The 23293-nt window shown below is 44.4% G+C and overlaps 3 protein-coding genes across 3 annotated transcripts; 1 reads left to right on the plus strand and 2 right to left on the minus strand.

The window, feature by feature from the left end:
- Nucleotides 1–475: 475 nt before the first annotated feature.
- Nucleotides 476–13420, minus strand: hic2 (hypermethylated in cancer 2). Its single transcript, XM_054611451.1, has 2 exons — nt 13188–13420; nt 476–3036 (listed from the first exon to the last, which is right to left on the minus strand). The coding sequence occupies exon 2, from the start codon at nt 2980–2982 to the stop codon at nt 1276–1278; it is 1707 nt and encodes a 568-aa protein (XP_054467426.1). The 5' UTR covers nt 2983–3036; nt 13188–13420; the 3' UTR covers nt 476–1275.
- Nucleotides 13421–16001: 2581 nt separating this feature from the next.
- LOC129101857 (melanocyte-stimulating hormone receptor-like) lies at nt 16002–16892 on the minus strand. The gene has a single exon (XM_054611811.1). It carries the CDS (start codon nt 16890–16892, stop codon nt 16002–16004), a length of 891 nt encoding a protein of 296 aa, XP_054467786.1.
- A 5129-nt stretch (nt 16893–22021) lies between these two features.
- On the plus strand, nt 22022–22891 carry LOC129101859 (adrenocorticotropic hormone receptor-like). Its single transcript, XM_054611812.1, has one exon. It carries the CDS (start codon nt 22022–22024, stop codon nt 22889–22891), a length of 870 nt encoding a protein of 289 aa, XP_054467787.1.
- The last annotated feature ends 402 nt before the right edge of the window (nt 22892–23293 follow it).

The raw sequence follows: 23293 nt of genomic DNA on the forward strand, positions 1-23293 counted from the left end.
AAACCTACAGCTAAAGAAAAAAAACAATATTAATGTGTAAAATCTATGAGCATTAAAAACCTGTGTTGAGAGATGGGCAGGTTAAAGCATTAGGTGAAAAGTTACCATAATCTACACACTTTTTACAATTAATTACATTGGAACTTTCAACTAATCAACATAGAGTTTGTAAGAGTAATCAGAGGTAGCGAGGTCACAAGCCTATATAAATAGACTTTTCTTTTTTCTGAGGGGAGGAAAGCTATACAGACAAAAAAATAAACGTACCCACTGAACATAGTGTTCAGTCTACAACACCCTCTCCTTACCCCCCTTAAACTACCCACCCAATCTAACCCAAATCCCATCCCCCCCTCCACAAGAAAAATCCCAAGACTTTCCAGTTCAAACATTCACTGAAACATTACAAGTTCTTTAAGTAAATCAAGTACCTCGAAGGGGTTTGTCTTTCTAACCAGGATTCATTCCTGGGAGCACAAGCAGGCAAAACCGACAATGAAAATCCACCCTGCATCGCTGCGAGCAGCCATAGAGAGAGACTTTGAGTATTTGTGGTCTGTAAAAACTAAAAGTTAATCCAATGTTATCTCTATTTCTTTCAGGACTTTCAGTTAAAGCATGGAGATGGTCCCAACCCCAGTTACCCCTCCTCTCACACACAGATCCCCATCACCATCATAACAAAGGATATAAAGCTGTCAGGGTTAAAAATAATCTTTTTGCTGAATTATTGCCAGTAGTTGTTTGCATGGGTTTTTGGTCAAGATAGCACTGGAGTACAGATGGGACTCTTGAGTTGATCAGTTTGAGGAGCAATCTGAAAAAGCTCAAAAGGGTAGAAGAGAGAAAGGCTGCTGAGGGGCATGAGGTGAGGGGGGGCTTGACTTTACATCAGTAGCCACATTCACATTTGACAGACTTGCACTGCAGACCAGAAGTCGTGCCACACCACCATGGCTTTGTGACTTTGGCGAGAGACAGGAGTTATTTGTCCCTCTAGAACTCCTGAGAGGTGAGCAGAGGTTGCTTGATATAAATGATGACATGATCCTTGAAATCAACAAGTTCCCACCATCACCAAGAGCCCACTGTGGCTAATAGCTATATCAGCCACTAAGCCCGGGCGTCGTAAACTGGAATTCATGTGAAGGGAACTGTGAGTGTCTGCGTGTGAATGTGTGCATGTGCGTTTCTTTGCTGTTGAGATGGGGGGAGGGGAAAGGTAGAGGTTTTGTTTTTTTTCTATATCCCAGAGTTCTTTGGCTTGATGTGTTTCTAAGAGGGTGAGGTGTGCATCCTCAGGTGACTGATGAGGTTACGCTGCTGGGTAAACTTCCCCCCGCATAGCTGGCATTCATACGGCTTCTCCCCAGAGTGGACACGCATGTGCTCTGTCAGACGGTACTGGCGCGTGAAGCGCATGCCACACTCTTCGCACGCAAACGGCTTGAGGCCGAGGTGGCTGCGCATGTGGCGTGTCATGGTGCCTCTCTGGGTGAACATTTTACCGCAGATGTTGCAGGGGAAAGGCCTTGTCAGCCAATGGCTCTTTTCGTGTTGCCTCAGCGTCGCCGGGTCTTTGTAGCTCTTACTGCAGACAGTGCACTTGAAAGGACGCGCTTCAGAGCCAAAGCTGGAGGGACCCACGGCAGCAGAGAGGTCCTCTGCCTCCTCCTCATCCTCCTCTTTCACGAAGGTCCCTCCCTCCTCTTTGATGTAGAGCTCGTCCTCGTTGTGCGTCTCCACATGGGCATTGAGCTGCTCAGAACTGGGGAAGCCCTTGCCACAGGGAATGCACACGTAAAGGTTGTCTCCAAACGCTGGTTCAAAACCTTCCTGCCGGTACACGTAGTTGGCGCTGTGGTTTCCCCCTCCAGTTCCCCCTCCACCCCCTGCACTCTCTCCGTCACTTTGCCCGCTCTCATCAGTGTGGTCCTGGCCGTTCTCTCCACCGTCTTCCTCATCTTTACACTGGAAAGCCTGGCCATCTTTAGGACCCACGACCACCCCATTAACCAGGGGCCTGTCATGATCTTCCGACTTCAACCCCGATGCCTCTTTCTTAGGCCATTCGTTCTTGCGAGCACCCTGTCGGGATTTCTTCTGGGGCGGGGGGCCATCGGGTTGGTTTTGGGTTTCCTCTGAGGCTTTAGACAAGGGGTTGAGATCCGTGGTCTCCGTGTCTACACCTGGTAGGGTGGTGGAGGAGTCATCCAGTGAGGCACTGTTGGTTGTGGATACTGAGGCAGATTGTGGGGATTCTTGGGAGTTGCTGTTTGGGCTGAGGGCGTCAGTGGCTGTGCCCGCAGAGGGAGGGCTCTTCTTTGACAGGTCCAGTCCAAGGTCTGGCTCCCCAGCACTTCCTCCACTGCTGAGGTTACCGTTACTGCTGCCATTCCCCCCATTGCCGTTCCTCCCAGAGCTGCCAACAAACGTTTCGTCGTCTGAGAGCTTGTCCCGAAGGCCTTCATCTGGCTGCGGCTGGTCGGCATCGGAAGGGGTCGGAGGATAGTGGTTTTTGGGGCCAGCAGGGGTAGAAGTGGAAAGGCGCTGGTTGTTGAGGCGTAAGCGGCTAAGGGGACCTGGAGTGGAGGGTTTGCCTGGCAGGGGTTTCCCACCACTGCGCTTTAGCTTCTTTCTGCACAGAGCAGCGAGGTCATGGAGCTGGAGGTAGCTGGCTGCGGTTAAGAGGGCACTGAAGTTCTGCTCGCTGCTCTGGTCCGAAGAGGACAGGAGCTTCCCAGTGTAGATGAAGTCCAGAACTTGTCTGAATACAGAGGGGTTCACCATCTCTGTGTCGAGGTTAATGAGGTTATCGTGGAGGACCAAAGATTTGAAGTAGATGCTGCTCGCAGCCAGGATGTTCTTGTGGGCACGGAAGAGTGCATTCTCCACCACGATGATAACGTCACACAGGAAGCCCTTGGCTCTCTGCTGGTTGAGTTGCAGCAGCAGTTGTTTGGCATGATTTGGCAGTTCCATTTCCACCTTCCTTCTTTCTCTGTCTCTCTCTTCCTACACGAGCACCACCTGAAGCTGGAAGAGAGAAATTAAAAAGGTGGTTAGATTTACATTTTAGACGTCAAGGATATGGCTTAGTTTATACTAGCCATAGTCAAGCCGGCCAGAGGCAAGCGTGGCAAAAAATGATTACAGCAGCCAGCCTGTGATGCGCGTAGTGGTCACGGTGCTTGGCATACACATCTGATTTTTTTCTCTTTTTTTTTTTTTACTTGGCACAGGCGTGCGATCCCATGACTGTCACAGATATTTCACTGATAAAAGTGCTATTTACAAGTCTAGGGATTAAAAAAAGAAGACCAATTCACTTTTAAATGCTTTAGAAAATAGGACGTCTTAAAAACTTGGGTATATTTTTTTACAGCCAAAATCAAATTTACAGGATATTCAACCTTTGTTTCATTATAAATTATGTAATACTTGACTTATGTAATACTTAACCCATGAATATGAGATGAGTTTACAAATAATTACAATCCCTCCTCTGCATTGTAAAAGGTTGGTTTATGGCTTTTTGCCAGTTACACCTACAGTCTATGGGCATATATATGGGTTACACTCTTCTTCCTTTTGATTCCTCACAGTTGATTTTGTTTGTTCGCCCTATGGCCTTTCCGAGAATAATGCAGCGCACAGGGCACAGAGTATAAATGCCTCTGTTCATGCTCAGAGCTTGCAAGCCGTCTGCGGAGGCTAGCGCTATGCTACGAGTTTGAACAGAGCTTTAGACTGATGTTATGATAAATGACAAGTTGTTCAATAAAGCATGTTCCCCAGAATAAAACATGTGAAAGGAGAGTAGCGGTCATTAACAGATACCACAAAGTGTTTTCACACCAAAGTGTTGAACCAGCTTTACTTATAGAGCTTTACCGTGCAATCTTTTATTTCTAGCAGGATTAAAATTGAATACAGCGTGTTGCGACTCCCAAGGTGAGTATATCAATCTAAGCTTTTAGCTCTTACAAGGAAATTAGCAAACTGTCAGCACAGCATGCCGAATAATCATACAGGAACCAGCTGAGAAACTGGAACCTTTCCTTTTGACTTCCTTTTTAAAACAAATTGCAACCCCACGTGGATCGAGTTCTAATACACATTGCCACTGTTCTGGCACAATAGCCAAATGGGCGGATAAGAGGAAAGGGTAGAGTAACTACTTCTCGCAGGTGCCTCCCCTCTGGTTTCGGTGAGGTTGCCCTCTTTGGAAACTCGGCTCACTCTAGCCTCTATTAGGTCATGGTAATGTCAGCCCTGCCCCATTGTCTGGGGGTGGGGGTCGGTGCCACAGTAGGGCCGGGGGGAGGGATTAGGTGACACCTGAGCAGGTAAAACTACACGGAGCTAGGGCAGAGGAGGGTGGTGGGGGGGGAGGGTGCAGCTCAAAGACAACGACAGCAACACCTGATCCTCCAGAGAGGCCCTCATTTATGGAATTAGGACAGATGAATCTCATTCAGTGTTAGAAAACATAGTGATGACCTACTACAGTCCACAGTGCTCTACTTCTGGTCCCACGTTGAAAACACTGATCATTTTAAAGATTCAAAGAGCCTATCCACAGCTCAGGTGTGATGCAACAATAGTAGTGTGCTTTAGTCTGAGCAGCAGGGTGTGTCCTTGACTCGTGTTTAACATGTTTAAAGCCCTGGGCATGCTGGGAAAATGGAACCACATCTTTAATGCCCCTGATCAGAGAAGGGTATACCGTATTAGAGGAGATTACACAGTAATGAAGAGAAATGCTTAACTCGAGCCGTAAATACATGTGAAAATGCACCATTTCAACCCGGTGCCAACCTAGAGATTTGCTGAAAATCATGTTTCATAATGCTCAGCAGGAGAGACGGGAGTGGTTCCTGAACTCAGCTAGAAGCATAGAAGAGGCAAGCCTGAGGGCGAAGACACACGACTGAGCTTGGTTTCACAAAACCCCCCTCTGGAGTGTTCACCTGAAGGCTAAAATTCACAAAAATGTATCAGGGCAAAGCTAATTCTAATCTTTAAAATATAGCATCCCCACACTTTAGGCCCTACAATCACTACGGGAGACTCATGTGGGAATAATTAACATAAAAACCGCCGCCTAAGAAGGTGACAAAACGGGCAGGGAATTTGTTGGTGATGACAATACGCTGTCGCAAAAAAGAATCCATTACATCTCGCTCGAGCAACAAGGTGAGGAATGTATAATGGAGATGGCTTGCTGATGTATCCAATCCGGCTCTGTTGGAACAGTCAGGCTGGCTGATACAATCAGCCGGAGTGATCATTACTCTCAGGTCCAGGCCTGGGCTTGCCTCCTCTGCTTTGACACTTCCACTCATGGTCTTCTTCTTCTTCTTCTTCCCCTCCCCCGTCTTTCCTCTGCTCCTCTCCTCTCCATTCTCTCCCACCCTCACCAGTCTCTCCCCGGGCATGCAAACACATCCCGTGAAACAGCCTCCCCGTCCCCAACTTGAATTACAACGAGCTATTCCTGAATACGTACCCCAGATCTGCAGTTAATCGCAGAGCGCGCTACAGGGGTGCGCGTGGCACTCAATCCCTGCAGGCGGTAATGGAGAGGAGGGCTGCTAGACAAAGAAGGGCCTCTGCTATGATGCCAGCCAGGAAGCCATATATCAGTCAAGTCTCTCTCTTAACATACACACACACCTCTGCAGGCTTTATGGGGGGATTCAAGAAGATTTTTCCAGCAGGCCGACATAAAAAGGGGGCTGGGCTCTGAGTGCAGAAGCCAGCTCAGGAAAAAAAAAAAAAAAAAAAAAAAAAAAAGCCCTCCCCCGTCCCCCCACCCCCTCCTCTTGTCATCCCTCTCCCCCCATCACCCGCACCGCTACCCTCTCTCCCCCTGGCCCCTCCAGTGCTGTGCTGTGCCGGCTGGATTCCAGGGAGCTGCTAATGGATTACGGCTGATCTATATGCAGCTAGGGTGGGACACGTGTAGGCCCAGCTCCCCATCCAACGGTGCTGCCCAGGAAGGCAGGCTTAATACCGCAGGAGACGGACAGGCCCACGCCATCATGGCAGCCGTCCATCTGGGAGTGCACAGGTGTTCTGTGCAGTTTGTAGAGACATTAGCAATGCAGTATCCAGGCTGTTGCTCATATTAAAGTCCGGGATAGATGCACTATTAGAGAGGTGACACTACTAGAACATGTTAGAACGATGTTTCCAGTATGCAGGATGGCGAGGTCATATGTGTTTTGTTATGTTGTTGGTGGGTAGCATTTTCTGCAGGGTTGGACCTTTTTTAGCTTTCTGTAAAGGGTGGAACAGAGGTTGAGAGATGCCAACTTAGCCTGTAAGGAGCGCAGTGAGAGACAATACTTGGTCTGACGCAATATGGCACCACATACCAACCGAAGACAGCCCACCAGGGTAGACGTTGTCCTACGAGCACAAGCACAGGATCAGCTTACCTTAGCTGCAGTATTAACCTTTTCAAAAACAGACCGCGTTGTAATGATAGAGGGCCGGGGAAACCTCACTTTAAAAAAAAAAAAAAAAAAAAAAAAAAAAACAAGAAAAAAAAAAAAAAAAAAAAAAAAAAACAGTACCCAACTGCTTCACCCCAACCTTGGCTTGCATCAGGTGCCTGCTGACAAGGAGATGAGCAGATAGGGGTGTTAACACCGACTTGATAGACACATCCGTGTGTTGATTCACCATGAGAGACTAAAAAAAAAAGAAAAACTTCACAAAGTGCCCCCAGGCGGTGAATTAAACTGGTTAAACCAGAGATCTGGATGATCTGGTTTTAACTCTATTTGCCACTGCATCCCTTTTTCCCCTCCAAGGAGTTTATGGATTAAACAGTGAGCTAGTAAACCTTTCAGAGTCCTAGTTCATGTGGCGACTTGGAGAGCAGTGGGCTGTGGCACTAATCTCCTGAGCGGAGGGGTAGAGACCCAGAAGAGAGGGCAGAGGTGAGGCAAAGTCCTGTGGCGCAATAACAAAACACACCCTACTGCTGCAAAAGGTCACCTGCCAGAACAACCAACAGAACACAAGTTGGGTTTCAAAGACTTGTTCTACCTGGGCTCGTCCTTCCTGGCAATTACTTTTAAAAACAATACACAGCAGTGTCTTTGAAAAAAAGTGAGCAGGGGATTGCTTTGAGCAGAAGACAGTAAACGCGCAGGTGAGGACTGTCTGAGGCAGACAGAGGAAGGGAGCCAATCATGTACACGAGCAAAAGGCCCCCCTGAGTGTGCGCACTCACAGAGACAGTGCACTTAGACACACATACACACACACACGCCCAGGGAGTATGCTGGTGGGCAGAGGCAGTGGGGGATGGGTTAGGGGGATGGTACAAAGCCAGTTTGAAATACAAACACCGAGCAACCACCTCTGAGTCCTTTTTTCAACATGGCTGCCGCTTCTGCATGGGTAAGCTTGGACTCTCTGATGCTGCAATTATCAGAGTTTCGGCTCTCAGGTGAGGGAGGGAACAGCCAACAGCACAGTGAGGAGATTAAACTAAAACAGCCAGCCCTTACTATATGCTCCTTTACACCTGGGTAATATCTGCTGCCTCAGAGGAAACGCCACGACAGTTTCTAGTGATTTGGTCACAATTTCGGTTTTGAGCAACGTTTTTAAAAACTCTGGTGCAAAGTTTAGACTCCGCTAAAAATATAAATGGCTCAAAATTGGGTCAAGGCAGGAAATCGGAGTATGGGTTGCTATGCACCGCAGTAACCTGGTGACTCTAAAACCTGCAGTGTAAATTTTGTAATTATATCTTTTGGTATACGGTTTGGGCAGGCCGTGCAGTACATGCTGTGTATAGGTTAAATAATCTACTGTTAACTGCACTACGGAGTAATGATCTTTCCCTTCATCCCACCACACTGCTGTCACAGCAATACTTTCCCTGTCTGAAGTCAGAAGTAAAAAACCCTTTAGAAACCTTGATACCCGTGTGCATGGCAAAGAAATCTAGCGTAATTTCTCTTGTTTTTGCATTGAAATTCAAAACGAGCCACAGTAGTCTTGGGTTTAATTTTCTAAACTGGGTACAGTGATGCATCTAGCGCAGTGCTGTGTTGTGAGGCTGCGGAGAGCAGAATATTCAGGGTTCTTTTCCGACCAGAGAGACGACAGAGTGTGAAATATAAAGTGAAAATCACCAGCTGGGGTCTCTCCTTGGAATAAAAAAAACGTGCCTATGCATGCGTCTCCATGGCAAACCGTTGAATAGCTCCAATGCGCAGCATCTGCTGGAATTCTGGACACTGATCCAATTCTAGTTATATATTCTCTTCAGAAAAGCTGCAGGGAGAGACGTCCTGCTGGACAAAAATCTCAGAAACAAAAAGGAATGGCTGATCTGGATTTTTTTCCTGCAGGATAGTTAGATACGAATGCTAGTGAACAGGTGAGGGACCCCAGGGCTGCACGGCTGAAGGGGGAGGAGTGCACGAATTACAGTATCCCTACCGCAGTCCTTCCAATTAAGACTAATTTTCCATCAGGCAGTTCAGCCGTGCTGCAGACAAACAAGTCCTGCCCAGGGTGCAGTGGAATGAAAGGAGCTCCGTCCATTTGCTCACAGGAGGGGGCCCAAAGGTTGCTGCGTAATACGTACCCCATGTGTATCAGAGCTGTGCAGCAAAGGGAAGAAGAGCAAAGACTCTTTTCTCTCCCACACAAAAACACGTGTCCACAAAACCCAACCTGTAACACAACTTTCTCAAGAAAATGCCTGTCTTAATAACACCTTGGGCATTTCATGGGTTTTCTTACAGCGGGGGCATCGATACCAGCCAAAAGAAGGACGTTTTTTCCCCAAAATTCCGTCAAAACGACAAAGCAGCTGGTTGAGTCTTAACCTGTTTTCCTGCATTACAATGAATTTATTTCTTCTGTGGTGTTCATTTCATGCACAAGTAACACTAGATGCCGAAGCCTCAGCTGGGTCAAGAGGCAGTAACAGGTATGCTCTCTCATGTGTGCAAAAATAGCTTGCACGACCCCGCCCATCATACTTATTGTCGCAGTGGGGCAGGATGCAGACACCTACCACGGGCGCAATCCCCCTACCTGTTATGTTTAAGACCCAACTCCCATTTAGTAATAAACCCCACTTAATTTATAGTCACGAGACAATTTAATGTTGTGATCAACTGTACAGTAAATTACACAAAACAGGGCATTATGCAATGTTTAATAAGGGCTGCAGGTATCAGCAGGCAGAGTTCAGCAGTCATGTGCAAAAAGCTGAAAATGAAATGCAACAAGACAAAACTGTTCTCTTAAAATGTTTATAGTGCATTGGACTCTTGGTGAAAAAGGATATTTAACTTTATGATTGTTAAAACATCTGCAAAAAGCATGTTTTTACTTGGGGATTATGGGTTATTATGTGGGAATTGATGGGAAAAGGTAAGAGAAATTAATGCATTTTAATAACATCTTTGATGCAATTAATTGCCCGGAGGTTGGTCGGAATCCTTTCCTTAGCAACTGTAACTGTCAAGAACCAGGAGGCAACTGGATATATATTCATATTTAATTGGATATATTTAGCTTAAGCTTCTATTCCTTTGGCTTGCATCTTTTTTTTGTAGCAAAATTAATGATATTTAAATAATAACAACAGACATTCAAAGAACTAAAAACTGCGTTTTGCTAAACAGATGACATACTTGCTATTTAGTCAAACGACTACTTGAATGTGTGTTCCTTGTTGACAAAAAGAAGATAAAAGATTATATGCGAGATGTGTTGGACTGAGATTAACGAATCCAGGTAACTAATGTCTAACTCAACCAAGATTTGCTTCTTTCTCTCTCTCTCTGGCTTCCATGCTGTACTGTATTCTATGGCTCTGTAGCTGCATCCAAAGTGCCCCCCACCGGAGTGAATCAAATAAAGACACAAGTGAACACTGAGCAACACCCGCCAGCAACACAAGCCAGCAGCACATCCTGCATCAACCCGCGAGCCCTCGCCCCGAAAAGAAAAAAACGGTGAAGCAATCAAGCACTTTGCTGGCGAGCAAGCATATGATTGGAATGATAAAGTTACCTCTGTCTTGAGAGAATTAACTTTGTTGATGAGATAACCCACCCACCCCCCAGTAAAAAGCAGCAGACCCACATGACCTGGAGCCTAATGCTTTGGCTAAGGACAGAGGGCATGTTGGGTAAGGAGGGATCCTGTATGGTCCAAGGTTTTACAGAGCTGCCACCCCCTTCCCTCTTTCTCCCCCTCCTCCTCCTCCAGCCTTTAAACACTTCATAACCTTCTGGCTATCAGCGCTGCATTCCACAGACTGTTTCTTCTTCTTGAAAAGAACAACAACAACCCTGCCCCGAGGCGCTTTGGCCAACCGCACGAACCGAGCTGAACCTCCAAACACATAGCGCAGCACGGGACGGGACAGGACAGGACAGGCGGATCCGTATACGAAGTGTCGGCCAAGCACAATCTATAAGTCCTCGGCCAACATGTCAGCAGAAGCGTATAGCCTAAGTAGCCTTACCGCATTGTGCTGCCCCACGCACACACTCCACCGTAAGCCACGATCGCGGGGGCTGTGTGTCGAGAAGGGGAAGGGAAGGGACGAGGAGGGCGAGGCAAAAACCAACCGGCTCATGATGAGGATCATGGGGCAACAAGCGCACACACACACACACACACACACAAACACACACACACAAACACACAAACAAACAGGCTTAAATTACCCTCCTGGACCCATCTTTGTATTTCACAGTGATCAATGAAACTAGTCACACTGATCAGTTGACTTCTCTGGGTCATTTTTGTGGCCTAATCCAACTAGATGCGCCTACTTGTGATGTATATTTGACAACAGCTACAGCATGCGCCTGGTTGAGCTCGGTGATGAGAAAGGACATCAGGGAGCATGACGGTTGATTTATTGAACTTCTTGGCCGATGTTTTCCTTCTCGTTTCTGTAGGAATGCCAGATTGCTAATTATTAATCTTTATCAAACAGGATATAGTTGACCGCTCCTCTTTAAAATGCTACTCAGTATTCTGTAAGAGGTTGTGAGAGAGACACCGGTCACATGAACTTAACACACAGTGAGTCTACAAATCTGACTGCTGTTATTATTATTATATTCCTTTATTGATCCCCATGGGGGAAATTCAAGATGCAGCATTGTCATCACTCATAAGCAGCAGAGCCATGAGCGTAAAGTGTGTATAAAAATAGAAATATAACACATTCTGACACAGCTCGACAAGCTTTTAAAAAAGCATTTTCGGCTGCATTGTCAAAAAAAGCACAATTCAGCTAATTGCGGGCCGGATTTCAGACTGACAGGCAGCACAACCACTCACTTCAACTGCACCTTCGGAGTGGGTGTAACCAGAGCAAACTTAGTCCTATAATCTTCATATTATAGGCTGCAACACCCTGCAACCCTTGAGCAGAATAGCCAGTTGAGAACATTGATGTAGTTTGACTTGGCATTGCCCTAAAGTTGTGACAAAACTTCCAAAAGCCAAGAAATGTCTCAGCAATTAAAGAAAACAGTGAAACTCTGCTTTTTTTTTCAAAATGCCCACTTAAAGAAGAAGAAAATGAGTTTACGCCAACAATTGCCCTCTGACACAGTTCAGATAAAGTGATAAAGCAACAAAAAGGACAACAAGAGGCAAAATAGAAAGACATATCTGACAGTTGACACAAGTGAGGGCGTCCTTCAGCCAGGGACAACACTTTTTACTCAAGCACCAAGAGTGACACGTTTAATACTGAAAATGACTGAGAGGGTTATTAGAGTTTTATCAGAAGCCCATCTTGATTGTTCTTAGCTGGGAAAACTAAAGCAAAGTTAAAAGAAACCTTTAACAGACCTATACATTTGGTAGTTACAAGGGAGTCCGCATTACTGACATTCCTGTGCCTTATTATCTGCATGCCCCTTGCCACAACACTAATCACCTGGGAAGCGGAGCAGCCTTTGCACCTGAACATTGTTTTAATAGCTACTAAGTCATTTGTTGTTGTCCTGAATTGGAGTTAAATAATCAAATATTCAATATAAACTGATGTGGCTCTTGATGTCGTTGTTGTTGTAGTATGAGAACACCGGAAATCAATAGCATGCAACACCGTTTCCATACGGCAGTTTTGGGTCACAATGTAACGTTACACCCACACTGTAGCCGATCACAAAGATGGTCGATAGCAGTGGCCCACTATACACCCCCCTGCATGGATGGCCTGCAATTCACGGTTACAAGTAGCCGAGCCTGCATTGTAACTAGTGTGTGTGTGTGTGTGTGTGTGTGTGTGTGTGTGTGTGTGTGTGTGTGTGTGTGTGTGTGTATATGCATGTGTGTGTGTGTGTGTGTGTGTGTGTGTGTGTGTGTGTGTGTGTGTTTTAATTAGCCGAACCTTAAACCAAGGTGGCTTAGCCTACATATAAACAATGCGGGTTACATCACACGTATCGGCTGTAACATCTCTGCGATTATCAGGAAGATTGCGCAAAAACATACCGTGCGGAAAAATACGCAGTCCTGTTTGTTACGTACACGTTAAATTTAAGTTACTATTACAAAAAAACAACAACAACAACATCAGTGTTGTGATTACACGAGAGAAGTGGATATGAATGAAACCTTCGGCTCGTTCGCCTTCGTTTTGTGGTGAACGATGCATTTAACTCGCTGTATTATTAAAAACATAAGCAGAGAAAACGACGTTATGAGTGCAAAAACGTTTCAGCGACTAGTCAGGTTTTATTTTTTTTATTTTTTTTTTTATTGTTGTGTGGATCCTTTTCTGTCGCCCGCTGCGCTTTGCCAGCCTGGTGGATATTTGGTAGCCCACACTCGGTCCCACAGGAGGGGGGGGGGCATCTATTATTCGCTCACGACGCCAAGATAAACGCCACAACATTTGCCAACACATTCTTTTTTTTGCGGTTTCGGCTTGCCATAAGCAAGCTGGTAGAGCCGGAATACGCACCAGCGAAGCCCCTATTTTTTTTGTTGGCATGCCGTGAAAAAAAAAAAAAAAAACACACCACCGTAACGCCGAAAAAAAAAAAACCCTTGCGATCCTTGCTGCAAAGCTGGAGAAAAACGAGCCGATCGAAAACAGACTGCCCCCGATGCGCGTTTACGATCCAGCTTTAAAAAATGGAAATTAGAAATCTTTTAAATACCTTATTACATCGGTAGGATTGTCCTCAAGCGTTCTTTACCATCCTCTTGCTCATCTCACAGCCTTCGGGACGCCATGTTGCAAAGCTTATGACGTTAGGCTTCCTCACCCCTGACCCACATTTGAATAGAAACCAGCCCAGAGTGCAGCAGGGGGAGAGAAAAAAACAGCCCACTGTGGGAGGGTTTGGCCACTTTCTCAGCCCCCAGGACCCCTGGCAACTTTACCTGCAAGATGGCAGAGAAAGAGAGGGGGTGAGAGAGAGGGAGGGAGGAAGACAGAGGGGAGGGATATGTCGGTGGTTTTAGGCCTCCCCTCACAGCCGCGGTTCTATATGCTGCTTATGCGCTGCAAAAAATGTCCGACTCGACAAGTTATTGAATGTATAGACCTGCTTCATTGATTTAAAAGATAAGAATAATGAATGCCAGGGTGTGCGCGAAACCGGCAAGTTTTGGGTGTAGTTTCACCAAAATTAATAAATAATTAAATATATATTTTATTTTTTATTTTTTTACAAGTCAGGAGTGAGTTGAAATAAAGTGGAAACTTTAATCACCAGAAGTTTCCATTGTATGATAGAGAATATTCTAAGAAATTAAGTTATAAATTAAATTATTTTTGCAAGACTTTACCGTTTCAAACCGCCCATGCAGATTAGGTACATTTTTTTTAAATGACTTTTTTCACTTTTTTTTGCAGTGTACACCATGTTTCTGTGCAAGCTCCAGAGTATTCAGGTGAATGCTATTTCTAAACGCAAATTGATTTAATGTGCGTATTTACTGCAATCACTTCCAATCATGTTTATTCTGAAATCGGTTCATCAACTGGACTTGAAACAATAATCGCAATTTGAGACTTCAAAGGTTTTGAGTCATCAGAGCCATCACAGATCTCAGGATGATTAATGGTCGAATGATTCACACGTATCAGCAGGAGAAAAAAAAAAGAAAAAAGAAGAGAGAGAGATGGTTCTGGTTCAAAAATTGGGCACCAGATGTGCGGAAGTGTGACGATCTGCCGGCTCCTCCTCTTAGAACCAGAGGAACCCCACCGAGCCAATGGGCAAACAGGGGGGCGAGGGGGGGGTTCACCTCCTTGGCCGTTTATTGGACCTCCATCCTCACTTTGATGAGATGCCACCTGGCTGCAGCTAATAACGCGCGCTCTCGCCCGACGCCTGCAGCCAGCTGCATGAAGGGACACCGCTCGATCCACACAGCGCACATCGGTTTGATCTTCCGCGCGCTTCATTCGTTTTTTTATGGCTCACATTCCGTGGATAACGACGTGGTGGCGCTGTGCCAAAGCACTCTCCTGACACGGCGTGGCGGCCGCGGGAGTGCAGCATCCTCCACACGTTGAGTTGCATAATCAAGGTGCTCCGACCAAAAGGCATGTGTGTATTAGCTCACAAAAAAGCAACACTTGTTATAAGGCACACATGCGATAAACATCATAAGGACATGATATATATGAAATGTCTGATAGCCGATGCAGAAGATAACCCTATCAAAGTAATCCCCCCTAGATGCTTTCAATTAATGACAAACTATTCACATTTATTACAACAAAGAAATCAATTTCATTAAGTTGTCAGGAATATACCAGTCAGTCTCTGGATAGGTGGTGGAGGCTTATCAGAAAAAAAGTAATAATGCTTAAGACACACTGTTTTCCTTTGCATATTTCACTTTTAATCATTTTTAACAGGGAACCTTATAAATAGAATCGCTATGTTGGCCATAAAAAGAAAAAGAAATCAGCGTGTCAGAAATACATTTAAATAAAAAAATAGCTGCAAAAGTTTCAAATTGTTGATGACCTTTTCATTTTTTTATTCATGGTATAAAAGATGACAACACTCATAAACGCCATATTATATGTTTCATCAGTTTCTTTGCGGGGCAACATTTCTCACGGCAAGACATTCATTTCACAAACAATTGGTTCATTTGGGGGCGATTTGAGAACAACAGTGGGAATAATCTGGCGTCCAAGGATAAAACGTTTCCCGACATCTTCCAACCTGGAAACACAATAAAACCATGAAGTGGTCCTCTGAAAGTTGCCTAAAGAAAAAGCTGCCTTTGACATCCATCCGACTTTGCAATTAAACCGCAGGGGGACTGTGTGTGTGTGTGTGTGTGTGTGTGTGTGTGTGTGTGTGTGTGTGTGTGTGTGTGTGTGTGTGTGTGTGTGTGTGTGTGTGTGTGTGTGTAAGATAAGATAAGATAAGATAATCCTTTATTAGTCCCGCAGCGGGGAAATTTGCAGACTTACAACAGCGTAGCGTAAAGTGCACACAAGAGACATAGTAGAAGAAGACAAGCTAAAAATAAAAAATAAAAAATAAAAATAAAATAAAACAAGTATTATAAATAAGCAATAAAAAAAAACAGTAGAAAAAACAACAATAACTGAAATATTATATTTACAGACAGAGAAAAAAAAACAACTATTTTAACTATTTTTAACTTTTTTAACTATTATTGCACAGTGTAATGTGTAATGTATTGCACAGGTTTTTATTGTCATGTTATTATTGTCATGTGGTCATGTGTGTATGGATGAACGAAAACAGTCAGATAGGGCCAGGATGACTTCAAGCACTATCCGACATTAAAAAAAAAAACATGCAAAACATGCATAAAACATTTGTTTAACCGTGCGCAGTGTATATTTGTGACATGATTATTGTCTAAAGGCCATGGATACGTTTGTCTGACAAGTGATTCTGGTCTCAAATTAGTGCGTAAAACGCTTTTTGAATTGAACTCTCATGTGAGGATAACACTAAAAGACGTGACGTCTAACGTGCCATCACCCTCTTGCCCCCTCCTAGCCCGCAGCCGGGTCTCCACACCCTGGCGAGCAGCGTCGCCTTGAGCCCGGAGCACCCTCTGATGTACAGGATGGGCGTCAGGGCGGCGTTGATCCGGGGCAGAATGCGCAGCGGGTTGGTGCCTTCGTTCCTGAACGTGTAGCACGTCGTCCCGAAGAAATTGCACACAACGATGTGACAGAATATGGGGAGCCACGTGCCCAGGAAGAACACGGCCACCACCAGTATGAGATACACCGACGAGCGCTTGCTGTCCCTCTCCTCGGAGGGCGGCTCGCGCTCCAGGTGGAACCTAACTATCTTGAACAGCTGGATGTTCAGCCCTATCATTATGATCACCGTCAATATGTTCGCCACCAACGAGCCCAAGCTCGTGATCGTCTTGGCGACCCCGATCGTCACCAGGTTATTCGCGGCCACGATGAGGAACGCGTAGAGCCAGTACGCGAGGATGACCAGCAGGGTCCGGTTTCGGGTCATGCGCTGCGAGTATTTAAAAGGCGCCGCCACCGCGTGGTACCGGTCGGCCTGCGCGGCCAGGATCGCCATGTAAGAGAGACCCAGGAACGTCGGCACGATGTGATAGGTTCTCGTTGGGGAGTCGAAACTGTCCCTCACGTCGAGGACGCCGGCGTAGTAGTAAGACACGCCGGTGCAGACGTCGCTGAGGCAGGTGCTAAGCATGTACATGAAGCGGTTCTCGCCGCGCAGCGCGCCGTTCAGCAGTATGGCGAGCGACACGGACATGTTGAGGAAGATGATGGTGGCGGCGAGGAGGATATTGAAAAGGAACATCAGCACGTTGCCAAAGCTCGTGAGGGGCAGCACGGGGGACAGAGCCTGGCTGCTGTTACTCATCAGAGCGGCGGGTGTGACTGAGAGTTCAGGTCTTCATCGCGCACACACAGCTGTGTGACTGCACATCTGTGCGTGTGTAGGGGTGGGGGTGGGGTGGGGGGGGGTTACCTCTGCTCTTATTTATGTAGGAAGGGAGACGAAGTCCTGGGTGACTTTAATGTCCACGGAACACAAGTCAACAAGCACCTGATGAAAGAGGCCAATAACTTATTGACCTATTAGCGCATATTTTCCCTCAGTTTATATGTTTATTAGTTTCAAGTTTCCATCATCAGCAGTTATATTCTTTAGAAAAAACAGAGCAGCCTCATTCAAGGCCTATTAGCAGGTGGATTTTCAGTAACAAACCAATCTATTCAGCCTTACTTTCGACTCAGAATCTCGTTTTGCATCCAAAATTACATTTTATAGTGAATCAACTTTGACAACTTTAAAAATCTTTCTATTTTCTGTAGAATCTATTGCTGCCTTCATGCTAAACCTTATACTTCTGTTTATGTTGTCGGACCTCTCTCATCTAAAGCACCCTGACTTTATGAAAGCACTACAGTCATATGAAAGCTTTCAGAAGCATTTATTATTGGCCTCTGAAATATTGTGCTTGTTATTAAGTTTTGGGACACGACTATGATTATTTAACCTGCTGTAATATTAAAATTTGAATTTTTTCTCTATTTTGTGCAGTGGCCCCCAAAAGTATAAGGTTTAATTTGTTGCTTTTGATCTCTTATATCACTTACCTGTCTCTAACACAGACTTATATATGTATATATACTATGTATTCTATGTATGTATAATTATTTTGAACTGTCTTTTACTTGCATGTAGTTATTTTAATTCTGCATTATATTCAACACAGTGTCCCAGCAGTTCGTAGAATAGTCACGAAATGCAATCTATAAAACATATTCTTTTCAGGACAAAATTGTTTGACAAAAGTAAAGTTAGGTTAAGGAACAAAGCCACTTAGTTAGGTTTAGGAAAAACTTTCAATGATTAAGTATCAAAATGAACAAAACTAGAGCTAATGTTAGGTTTACACACAGTTAGGTTTAAGAAAACCGGTACCAAAGTTAGGTTTAGGCAACAAAACCACACAGTTAGGTTTAAGAAAACCGGCACCAAAGTTAGGTTTAGGCAACAAAACCACACAGTTAGGTTTAAGAAAACCAGCACAAAGTTAGGTTTAGGCAACAAAACCACACAGTTAGGTTTAAGAAAACCGGCACCAACGTTAGATTTAGGCAACAAAACCACTCAGTTAGGTTTAAGAAAACCAGCACAAAGTTAGGTTTAGGCAACAAAACCACACAGTTAGGTTTAAGAAAACCAGCACAAAGTTAGGTTTAGGCAACAAAACCACACAGTTAGGTTTAGGCAACAAAACCACACAGTTAGGTTTAAGAAAACCAAAGTTAGGTTTAGGCAACAAAACCACACAGTAAGGTTTAAGAAAACCGGCACCAACGTTAGATTTAGGCAACAAAACCAACAGTTAGGTTTCAGAAAACCAGCACAAAGTTAGGTTTAGGCAACAAAACCACACAGTTAGGTTTAAGAAAACCGGTACCAAAGTTAGGTTTAGGCAACAAAACCACACAGTTAGGTTTAAGAAAACCGGCACCAACAGTTAGGTTTAGGCAACAAAACCACACAGTTAGGTTTAAGAAAACCGGCACCAAAGTTAGGTTTAGGCAACAAAACCACACAGTTAGGTTTAAGAAAACCAGCACAAAGTTAGGTTTAGGCAACAAAACCACACAGTTAGGTTTAAGAAAACCGGTACCAAAGTTAGGTTTAGGCAACAAAACCACACAGTAAGGTTTAAGAAAACCGGCACCAACGTTAGGTTTAGGCAACAAAACCACACAGTTAGGTTTAAGAAAACCAGCACAAAGTTAGGTTTAGGCAACAAAACCACACAGTTAGGTTTAAGAAAACCAGCACAAAGTTAGGTTTAGGCAACAAAACCACACAGTTAGGTTTAAGAAAACCGGTACCAAAGTTAGGTTTAGGCAACAAAACCACACAGTTAGGTTTAAGAAAACCGGCACCAACGTTAGATTTAGGCAACAAAACCAACCAGTTAGGTTTCAGAAAACCAGTTTAGGCAACAAAAACCAGTTAGGTTTAAGAAAACCACAAAGTTAGGTTTAGGCAACAAAACCACACAGTTAGGTTTAAGAAAACCGTTAGATTTAGGCAACAAAACCAAGTTAGTTAGGTTTAGGCAACAAAACCACACAGTTAGGTTTAAGAAAACCGGCACCAACGTTAGATTTAGGCAACAAAACCACACAGTTAGGTTTAAGAAAAACCAAGCACAATAATTCAGTTAGGTTTAAGGCAACAAAACCAAACAGTTAGGTTTAAGAAAACCAGCACGAATGTGAGGTTTGGGCAACAAAACCACAATGCGGTGGTGAACACCGGTCTTGTGGTTGAAACTCCAACGTTTAATTTGTGTGTCCATGGTAAAAAAGCATCCTAAATGACTTTCCATTTGCATTGTTTTCGTCCTGAGCATCCAAACATTTTTTTGCGTCCATGTACAAAAAAACAATATTGCACTTTGTGACTATTTCACGACCTGCCATGATACTGGGCTGTTATATTTAAGGCATCATGCTAACTCTGATAGAGCAGAAGAAGTCGCCAGTAAGTGATGAGTGAATTCAGGTGTGCAGGCAACAGAGAGGCGGTTTTGACTTCAACTGTATATTCAATTACCAACAGATTAAACTAACCATAAACCCTGGTAATAAGACAATAGTAGTACACTTGAGTGAAGCCTTAGCTCGTAGCGTAAAATACAAAGAAATTGAAAATGATCTAAGCTGAAAATCAAAAACATTCTGCTAGATAAACTAAAAGGCTGTACAGTACCATTCTACTTGAGAATGGTAAACTATATCAAGTATGGCTGAATCGGGGGAATATTTATAAAAACAGAGTTTATTAGTGTGCCAGTGTCAAACAGGCTAGAAAGCAAATGGTCAAATGTATTGGTATCCAGCATGTTAATATTACAGCCTATATTATTCCTATGCTATTCCTTTATGTCATCATCATTTGGGCTAAGAGGGTGTTTCAAAATTAGAGTTCACACAATATTCACTGTTTAGGTGGTCTAATTGTCATTACTGTTAGAACACTGAGAAATAAAATTGCAGTAACTGAATCTTTGGGTATAGACTACTGTTAGGTGTAGGGCTGGGCAATATGAACAAAATCCTCTATCACGATAGCAATCATTTCATATCTCAATAAGGATATATCTCACAATATATCGCAATATATTTTCCCGTAATTCATCAATAAAGCATACTATATGAAATAACCACATGGTTTTGTATACCTGTGCGAACTGAATACTCAACAAATGAAAAGTAGTAGAGAGTATTTTCTCACTTTATTAACAACTTTCGTGCCAAAGTAATCAGACTTTTGCATGTAATCATGGTTATCAATTTAGACGATATCGCAATATATGATTTCATCACAATATGATTCCATTGAAAGACTATACATTATAACAATGAATTCTTGCCCAGACCTATAAATTAGACAATGCTAGTTCATATTGAATCATTCTTATTGGTTTTAAAGTGGTAATAAGACAAGTTCATTCTACAGCAAACAATTACTTACCTGTAGTCCCTGTCCAAGAAACACATTATAACACTTATTTTGGATAATCAGGAGGGAAACCCCTTGGAAAAGATCATTCGGATGAGTATAGACAGTAATGTGTGGGGATGCCATTTTGTATGAGTTATAAATGGCATTTAAATGTGTATAATTATCACGTATATCTGCTTGTGGTGTAAAAGTATAAGGTAGAAAGTGAGTAAGTTGCCGTCGGTACATGATGAGTTAGTTCAAGTGTGCACGAGACTTAGGGAACCTCTGACTTCATATGTATTTTGATATCTCCGACAAAAAATAAATGTGTTCTGTGCACAATAGAGTGAGCTTTGTGCCATTCCGGCCTTTGTTACACTGCTCAAAGTGTCTTCATTCAGACAGCAGACTTTTTTAAAAATATGTTTTTAGTGATTTTATCAAATGCAAGTTTGTGTTCAAAATTAATGGATCTCCATCAATGCTTTATTATCAACCCTTCAATCCCATGTGTATGTTAATAATTGAAAGCATTAAACTTCTTACAGTCCACTTTGAGGGGCCAATTTATGAGAGAAGCGTATACTTAAGGATTTACTAGACTGCATTGAATATAAATTGAGTTGGAATCCAAACTTTACAGGATTTACCTTATTTAACGCAAGACCTGTGCAAAACAGCAGGGAGAGGCCTTTTTGGCCCTACAGTGAAAAACATATTATTATAGCTCCCTCTAGTGGTTGTAAAACGCATCGTCTTTAGTCAGACATTGTAGGATGAAAGTTTTCATAGCTCAAATGATTTAATGACTTACAAGCAGACTGAAGTTAATGTAGTAAAGCAATAAAAAAAAAAAGAGCAGATGATTGTACAATTCAATGATGATTTTAAGAAGAGGCCCTCAATTGACCGATGCTTATCAATTTGGAAACGTTACCTAAAAATGTTTCTGCTAAATGCACCTGTATTAAAAGACAATACTGTTTCTATTTGTGTTCATGCTGGTATACAAAGCAAGTTATGTGTGTGTGTTTTTTCATGATTGAAACGAGACTTTTACTTTGGATGAAATGTGTAAACCATATGGCTCATTGGTTAATGACTGAAAAACAAGGTTACAGGTTGCTGCCTTGTCTTGATTTAGAAGCTAATTAAGTTTTTATTAGTGAAGGCATCGAAGAAAAGTTTAAAACAACTTGATAAAAGCATTGCTGAGTCATCCTGCAGACCTCAGACTTCAAGAAGAAATGAGAGCCACTAAAATAAAGTGTTATGGAAACAACAGGACGCACAAACAAGTGACCAAGGTGATAATCGTGTTTTTTTTGTTTTTTGTTTTACCATAACCAAACACCCCTGGGACTTGGTGTGATTAGGCCTAATTTATTCTTCCTATATGTCTGACATGCGACTGCCCTTTAGAGATTAAAAAACGTTTTAATTGCGCGCATCACTCATCTGTGAATGTGACAAACCATCTCCTCTTCTGGCGGAGCGCCAGCAGGATGCCTCTCAACGCCACCGTCCTCCTGTCGGTGGACTTCGACACCTTGGGGGACTACCTCATCTTCGCCTTCCACATCCTGTTCGCCACGAGCGCCGTGCTGGTCGCCTGCTCGGTGGTCGTCGGCATCTCCTCCACGCGCTCCCTGCGGCGCCAGAACCGCTTCATATTCATGCTGAACACGAGCGTCAGCGACACGCTCACCGGCTTCTCGGTCTACTACCTGGGCCTCTTCGACGTCCAGGAGGGCTTCCCGTCCAGAAACGGCACATTCTACATCCTACCCTCGTTCCTCGGCGTCAACGTGCTCACCTTCCTCTTCGCCCAGTTCGACCGCTACTTCGCCGTGTGCCACCCGTTCTTCTACGACCGCTACGTCACGAGGGCCCTGGTCATCTGGATCTGCGCGTTCTGCTGGATCTACACGTACTCCATCCTCACCGTGCAGAACATGGTGCCCATCTCGAAGGCGGCCCAGATTAACGCGTTCGGCGTGATGACCCTGCAGATCATCGTGCTCGTCAAGGTGCTGATGACGATCAAGCTGTACATCATCGCCAGGAGCCAGCTGGCGAGGGAGGCGCCGAGCGCGGAGCGAGACAACAAGAAGGAGTCGCTGCGCATCATCGTGTTCGTGGTCATCTGCTTCCTGTCGCTGTGGTGTCCGTCCTTCGTCAATATCATCGTGAGGCAGCTCACGCGGAAAGGTCTGACGTTCAGGAACGAGGCCACCAACCTGTTCGCCGTCATGGCGCGCCTGAACGCGCTGGTGACCCCGGCGGTGTACCTCTGGGGCAGCCCGGCGCTGCGGGAGGCCGTGTGGGAGGCCGTGTGGGGGAGGGTGTGTCGCTGCGGCCGGAGGGCGAGGTGAGAGTCGGGTCTGCGGTCGCTATTCAGCGGTAATCCCTCGTGTCACGCACCGTTTTAGACGGTCTATTTGTTCTGTTTGTTGGTCCAATTGTATTATGTCATGAAAATGACCGCAACTGTCTCTGTCTCTGTCTCTGTCTCTGTCCCCCCCCACACACACACACTGTCCCTCTTTTTCAGAATTGGTCTTCACTTTGATGGAGTGACGAAAAAATGAGCCAGGATAATAAAAAAACAATGGTTCTGTCATCCCGTTTAAAAAGTGACTGAAACAAAAAGATGCAGATGAACCGTTTTGCGTGGGAGACACAGGTGGGGTATCAGAGGCCAATGTATGCCGAATATCTGGAGGTAATCCATGACAGTTTTGGGGTTAAGAGCACTCATTTCTGACATTTCATTT

Source organism: Anoplopoma fimbria, chromosome 13, assembly GCF_027596085.1.
Source record: "Anoplopoma fimbria isolate UVic2021 breed Golden Eagle Sablefish chromosome 13, Afim_UVic_2022, whole genome shotgun sequence".
NCBI lineage: Eukaryota > Metazoa > Chordata > Actinopteri > Perciformes > Anoplopomatidae > Anoplopoma > Anoplopoma fimbria.

Coding starts and splice junctions, on each gene's coding strand:
- hic2 (XM_054611451.1), bottom strand. CDS start 2,982: ATGGAACTGCCAAATCATGCCAAACAACTGCTGCTGCAACTCAACCAG.
- LOC129101857 (XM_054611811.1), bottom strand. CDS start 16,892: ATGAGTAACAGCAGCCAGGCTCTGTCCCCCGTGCTGCCCCTCACGAGC.
- LOC129101859 (XM_054611812.1), top strand. CDS start 22,022: ATGCCTCTCAACGCCACCGTCCTCCTGTCGGTGGACTTCGACACCTTG.